Source organism: Alnus glutinosa, chromosome 12, assembly GCF_958979055.1.
Source record: "Alnus glutinosa chromosome 12, dhAlnGlut1.1, whole genome shotgun sequence".
NCBI classification, from domain to species: domain Eukaryota; kingdom Viridiplantae; phylum Streptophyta; class Magnoliopsida; order Fagales; family Betulaceae; genus Alnus; species Alnus glutinosa.
In genome coordinates this window covers 19,676,870-19,683,702 of record NC_084897.1, presented here as the reverse complement: position 1 = coordinate 19,683,702, position 6,833 = coordinate 19,676,870, and the positions used below count along the sequence as shown (strand labels likewise).

The 6,833-nt window shown below is 33.5% G+C and overlaps 1 protein-coding gene across 2 annotated transcripts; it reads left to right on the top strand.

The window, feature by feature from the left end:
• The first annotated feature begins 319 nt into the window (after nucleotides 1-319).
• Nucleotides 320-3,890, top strand: LOC133883081 (superoxide dismutase [Cu-Zn]). Of its 2 annotated transcripts, none has more exons than XM_062322280.1 (8): nucleotides 320-469; nucleotides 1,634-1,722; nucleotides 1,812-1,913; nucleotides 2,031-2,126; nucleotides 2,328-2,359; nucleotides 2,440-2,515; nucleotides 3,305-3,358; nucleotides 3,662-3,890. In XM_062322280.1, exons 2-8 carry the CDS (start codon nucleotides 1,647-1,649, stop codon nucleotides 3,682-3,684), a joined length of 459 nt encoding a protein of 152 aa, XP_062178264.1. In that variant the 5' UTR covers nucleotides 320-469; nucleotides 1,634-1,646; the 3' UTR covers nucleotides 3,685-3,890. The 2 variants fall into 2 exon arrangements, with proteins under 2 accessions (XP_062178264.1, XP_062178265.1); XM_062322281.1 differs by having other exon boundaries at nucleotides 395-469; nucleotides 1,643-1,722.
• The last annotated feature ends 2,943 nt before the right edge of the window (nucleotides 3,891-6,833 follow it).

Below are 6,833 nucleotides of genomic sequence, written 5' to 3'. Positions count from 1 at the left end.
TTTTTAAGTTTTTTTAATTTTAATTTTTTAATTAATTTTTAAATATTTTTATTTTTTAATATTGTGCCACGTGTCAACCTTCCGAGATTGACACATGGTAGACCGTTAAATATTGAACGAAAAAATAGATAAGGAAGTATTGATTCCGTCTTTTTTTAAAATTCAAATACCACCTATAATGTTAATTGAAACTGAGATATAAAAAAAAATTAAAATTTTTAAATTATCGTGTATCAAATATGTATTTAATTCTAAATTTTAAATATATACCATTTACAGCCCAAAACATGGGTAGGTGAAGGAACAGTCTAGAACACCATTGGCTCGGTGGTACTTCACTCTACCCTTCTTTTTTCGGTCATATACCTGGCTTCTATAAAAGCAGCCAAACAATCCAGTTCCACTAGATTGAGATTTTTTCCAAAGCTCTCTTCCTCTTTCTTTGTCAACTCCGGTGGGGTGTTCTGAGGTGAGCTTTGATTCCCTCATTTTCCATGCCTTTCACTCTTGATTTTTTCCGGCCACTTGGGTTTCGATTGTGGTTTATCATCTGGGTTTTGGTTAATTTATCCGATTCATGACAAAAACTGCTCCCTTCCTATTTTTTTTTTTTTTTTTTTTTTTTTTTTTTTTCATAATTTGCTTGATCTGCTGTTGATCTTTGAAGATCTGCTGTTTGTTTTACATGTAAACCAAATGTTCCTTTCTTATGACTGTTGATGAAGTCAAACTTTAAGGAGTATGTAGCTAAGTTTGTGAAATCGCATCAGTTCTTGGGTTAGTTGAGTTAGATAATGATGCTCTAGGTAACTTTTTTATTCTCTTCATTTTTCAGTTTGATTTTGCTCTATGTTTATTATATTCTTCGGTTGGATGTTGAGAATGTCTTGGAAATTAAGAGAAACCATGATGGGTAGTCTTATTTTGACTTGAATTTCAGCTGCATCTGCTTCATCCTCTGTCCATGCAAGTTTTGTTGATTGACAGATTGGAGTGTGGATGCAATAAAAAATTGAGTGGATAAAGCAACCCATATATGATCTCGAATCTTATGTGATATCTTTTTCTCTAGTTTCACTATCTTTCATCTACCTACTGGTTTTTGAAAGGAAAAAAAAAAAAATGAATATTCACCTCAATTAGGCCATATAGTTGAGTTAGCCAAGTTTAATTTTTTGCTAGGTAATGGTTATCATGACTTGTATAGCTATTATATGTATGTATCTGCTTATTTTAGTTTTTTTGTTGTTTAGATTATTTGACAGCAAGTGGCTTCCTTTTACGTTGATATGCAATATACGTTTATATTGGACCATCAATTTTTCTTTTCCAAGAAAAGGTTTTTTGCAAAGGAGAAATCAGAAGTTAAGAGTTAGATTATCGGTTATTCTCATTTATTGCATCTTCGTCGTGAATTGTTGGAAAAGCATTTTTCTTTTGGCTATCTAAACATAACTGAAAAGGTCTAATTTTTCAATTACCATAACTGAAATCTAGTTTGACCCATTCTACAATTTTTATCTTATCCTAGATTGATCCGTTTATTAGTTGTATTGCTCTTTCCATATTTTGTCTGTCCTTTTTCCTTTTTAAGATTGTCTTATATATGGTTCTAATAAGCCATTCTATTTAGATCACATAGAACGATGGTGAAGGCCGTGGCTGTTCTTGGCAACAGTGAGGGTGTCCGTGGGACTATCCACTTTACCCAAGAAGCTGATGGTAACTTGAGAAATCCTTTCTGATCATTCAGGAAATGTAATTGCTATTTTTCCTATTTAAAATAATTGCTTTTGGTTCAAAATATTCAGGCCCAACTACAGTAACTGGAAATATTTCTGGCCTTAAGCCTGGGCTCCATGGGTTCCATGTCCATGCGCTTGGGGACACAACAAATGGTTGCTTGTCAACTGGTACAGCCCAAAGATCGTAATGTTTGTTTCTTTGTATCTAAAGTATTCAGAGCAAACCCCATTTTGTTCCAATTAAATTCCCTTTTGTCTTTACTTTTTTGATCTATCTGCTTGCAGGACCACATTTCAATCCTGCTGGAAAAGAGCATGGTGCTCCTGAGGATGAGAATCGTCATGCCGGCGATCTGGGAAATGTCACTGTTGGTGGTGATGGTATGTGTTGTATATTTACCTTTACAGCTTTAAAGTTGTTCTTTGATGACTTGCAATCATTAGATTTTATTAAATTCTTTTTCTTTCTTTTTTTATTGGGAAATTGTTTATACTGTTTTTTCAACTGATAAGAACACTTGTGATATGAATATATTTTTATACTTGTGGAGCACTAACACTCAGTATGCTCTTCTGATACAGGCACTGCCACTTTCACAATAATTGACAAGCAGGTTTGCCTTATTTTTTATTTAATTTTAACCCATGTTTTATTTCTTTAGTTCCTTTTACTCATATGTTCCTATATTTGCAGATTCCACTTTTTGGACCACATTCCATTATTGGAAGGGCTGTTGTTGTCCACGGGGATCCAGATGACCTTGGCAAGGGTAATTTTACCCACTTTTGAGACTCTCCTTTTAAGTGTTTCTGCTATAGTTTTGGCTTCCTGATAACCATTGATGATTAGAGCCAGCTATCAGTGGCTGAGAATACTCAAAATCAGAGTTCTTATATGTTTTAATCAATTATATTTTCCTCGAGTAATAAAGAAATAGAAGTAGCTGCTTTTGCCATTATTCTGGGTTTTTGGTGCTACTTCAAGCTAGAGCTCTAGATATTTTGCATAAATATTAAAAGCTGAGATTTCGATATCCTCCGGCAAGTGTATTAAAAGTTGAAATTATAGTCACTCAAGTTCTTGATTATACCAAAAATAAGCCCAGTATTGAAAAGGGATGCTTGTTTCCAAAGGGGAGGTAGTTGGTCACAGTTTCTCCTTGATGATCTTACCTCTGTTTTTTTTTTCCTAAGCTACACCTCAGAATTGTTTTCTAATATCAACATTTGTAATTGAGTTTTTGCCATTTCCCAAGTGCTTTTGACCTTAATCTCCAAAAGTGGCATTAGCCATCTTTCTGGAGCAGTACAAATGAATTGGGCCGTGTATGTTAATCATCGATCATTAGTTTTGGTCATCTTGCTAGCCAGCCCTCTCTATATTTGATGATTACTTATGTAAATTTTGTCTGCTTTTGCTGGTTGAAAATAATTTCCTTGTGGATATGCAATGGGTAATGACTTGCCCTGATAGGTCACTGTTATTTATTTACTTATTTCATATTTTCTTCTGTCTTTTCTTGCCCCATCTAATCCAATGTTATTGTTCTTATATCCAGGGGGACATGAACTTAGCAAAAGCACTGGAAATGCCGGTGGCCGGGTAGCTTGTGGTATGTAAATTTGCTATATCATACTGAAATAAAATCAAAACATATCTTAAACATCCTAGACAACCTATTTTTTATGTAGCATAGTAGCTAAGGGTCCTGCTTCTAGTTCTTCTAGAGATGATGTGAATCATATACAGACACGGCCATGCATAATCTCCAACTGAGTGAAATTTTGTAGTTAATCATCTCTAGGTTGGACAAATATTCTGTTGGATTTGGCTTTGGAAAAAAAAAACTACAGCACCTAAGCTTGAGTTTTTTAACGATCCAAATTTAATTTTAAGTTTAATATTTATCTTGCAGGTATCATCGGCCTGCAAGGATGAAGTGCCTTTCCCAATCCCTATGTGCATGCAGTAGAAACATACATCCTGCTAGTATGCTTGTGAAGGGCTTGATCAAAACTCTTCTAAATAAATAACAAACCTTCTATTTTCCATTTGGTCTGTTTTGGTGGTCTTAAGTTGTGTGCTATGTTTCTAACTGTTGTAGCACTTTCCTTTTGTTAGCAATGAAGTTAAGTTTTCATTCAGCCTAATAATAATTATATCAAAATACTACCAATGGATGCGATTTTGTGTTGTCATACATGCCAGAGCAATTTCTTCAAAATTCTCTTCTGTGCCATGTAACACTTTCTAAGGCCAAGGACATGACGAATACAATTCATTATTGAGAAGTACTACACATTCTAAATTTTTTTTCCCTAAATTTACTTTTTAAATGATGCGTTACAATTTTATGTGATTTATCATTTTGAAAAATATGTTATTATCTCATGGGATAATGACACATCATTTGAGAACTATTTTTGTGGATAATATGGGGTAATTACCTTTTTTTCCCATGAACTACTAAAAAATGCGCGATTCTCCTACAAACTACCAACTCTACCAAAATAGAGCTTTCAATTACCAAAGACAACTTTTTTCTCCCCTTCCGTCAGTCAAAGGAGTTAAAACAAACGGTCAACGGGTCACGTGACCATCACACGCCGTTTTACCTTTATTTTCTTCCTCTTTTTTTTCATGAACTACCACCATTTTTCAATATGCCCTCATGTAAAATGGCATATGATCCGTTGACTGTTTCTTTTAACTCCTCTAACTGACAGAATGAGGGAAGATGGTTGTCTTTGATAGTTGAATGCTCTATTTTGGTTGAATTGGTAGTTCATGGAGGCATCGCGCATTTTTTGGTAGTTCATGGAGAAAAAGTAATTACCCCTAAAAATTTAAAAAGTAGAGTATTTTCTTTTATTAGTGGGCATCTGCTTGCGGTCCCAAAATTGCATATAAAATTATTCTTTGGTGGTCTCCTTTAGGTGGCTCAAGATTCATTTTCTACACAATTGGGGGAACAAGACAAAGAGTATGGCCCGTATGTGAGAGGAGTGAAATGGATATGAAAATGAGTTGTTTTGATGCTTGAGAGTGAGTTGCTCTTATGCTTCTAGAAGTCTATTAAGACAAGCTAAATTATGGAAGGTCAAAGAGATGGAAAGTCGAGATGTTTGTGGGTTTTTTGGGGCATAAAATATTTTGTCGAAAAATATTATTAGCTAAAAAAATATTTTCAAAAAAAGTGCATATTTTTCTGCTGTTTGATTGCAAGCTTAAGAAGGGCTTGAAAAATAATTTTTTGGTGTTTGACTTATAAAAAATTGCTAAATATATTTTTTTTTTTATATTTTTATATAATTCGAGAAGCTATAAGGAAGAGAAGAGATGGGGAATAAGAGTTTGTAGAAGAAGAGAGTTTATAAGAATATAAAGTTTTTGGAAATGAGATTGAGATTGAGATTTAAAGTAATTATTTGTCTGTATTGCTTTTAATTTGGGCAAGCAATCATAAGAGGATTCTTTGCTTAGGCAGGTAAGCTCTGTCGGTTGCGTGTTTTGGGATATGCGAAAGCAACAAAAAATGATGTATGCAAATGAAAAGTGAAAATATTTTACGTATCGTGTAGACTATTTTTTTTGCTCAATTCAAAACATTTTTAGATTAACTAATATTTTTTGCAACGCTAGATACTCAAAATTAGAAAGTCTTTTTTCAAAAAAATATTTTATGACAAAACAAACAAGCCTAAGAGTCCATTTGCCCTTATTATTTTGTAGACTAAAAGTATATTTTTAAACAAAATTGTCAAAAAAAGAAAAAAAAAAAAGAAAAAAAAAAAAGAAAAAAGGAAAAGACGGTGGAATAGGAAACATCAAAGTGCCTTGCTGCAAGAACATGGGCCTTTGTATGCCAAAATCAAATAAAAGGCTTACACATGCACATACGAGAGTAGCTGGGCTGTGCAAATTGTTGAGCTCTCTGCCTATTTATGCCAATAATTTTTTTTATTTTATTTTAAACAAATTTCAATTCTAGAGATGATGTCAATCATATACAGACACGGCCATGCATAATCTCCAACTGAGTGAAATTTTGTAGTTAATCATCTCTAGGTTGGACAAATATTCTGTTGGATTTGGCTTAGGTTCTGTTAAAAAAACTACAATACCTAAGATTGAGTTTTTTAACGATCCAAATTTAATTTCAAGTTTAATATTTATCTTGCAGGCATCATCGGCCTGCAAGGATGAAGTGCCTTTCCCAATCCCTATGTGCATGCAGTAGAAACATACATCCTGCTAGTATGCTTGTGAAGGGCTTGATCAAAACTCTACTAAATAGATAACAAGCCTTCAATTTTCCATTTGGTCTGTTTTGGTGGTCTTAAGCTGTGTGCTATGTTTCTAACTGTTGTAGCACTTCCCTTTTGTTAGCAGTGAAGTTCAGTTTTCATTCAGCCTAATAATAATTATATGAAAATACTACCAATAGATGTGATTTTATGTTGTCATGCATGCCAGAGCAATTTCTTCAAAATTCTCTTCTGTGCCATGTAACACTTTCTAAAGGCCAAGGACATGATGATTACCATTCATTATTGAGAAATGCTACACATTTTAAATTTTTTTCCCTAAAATTTAGTTCTCAAATAATGTGTCAAAATTTCATGTGATTTATCATTTTAAGAAATGTGTCATCATTTTATGAGATGATGACACATCATCTGAGAATCACTTTTGAGAATAAAATTTTAAAAAGTAGATCATTTCCCTTTATTACTAGGCATCCGCTGGCGGTCCCAAAATTGCATATAAAACTATTCTTTGGTGGTCTGCTTTAGGTGGCCCAAGATTCATTTTCTACACAATTGGGGGAACTAGACAAAGAGTATGGCCCGTATGTGAGAGGTGTGAAAAGGATATGAAAATGAGTTGTTTTGATTCTTAAGAGTGAGTTGCTCTTATGCTTCTAGAAGTCTATTAAGACAAGCTAAATTATGGAAGGTCAAAGAGATGGAAAGTCGAGATGTTTTGTGGGTTTTTGGGGGCATAGAATATTTTGTCGAAAAATATTATCAGCTAGAAAAATATTATCATCTAAAAAAATATTTTCAAAAAAAGTGCATAGTTTT

Coding starts and splice junctions, on each gene's coding strand:
- LOC133883081 (XM_062322280.1), top strand. CDS start 1,647: ATGGTGAAGGCCGTGGCTGTTCTTGGCAACAGTGAGGGTGTCCGTGGG. Junction 1,914..2,030: donor AAATGGTTGCTTGTCAACTG/GTACAGCCCAAA, acceptor ATCTGCTTGCAG/GACCACATTTCAATCCTGCT. Junction 2,516..3,304: donor TCCAGATGACCTTGGCAAGG/GTAATTTTACCC, acceptor TCTTATATCCAG/GGGGACATGAACTTAGCAAA.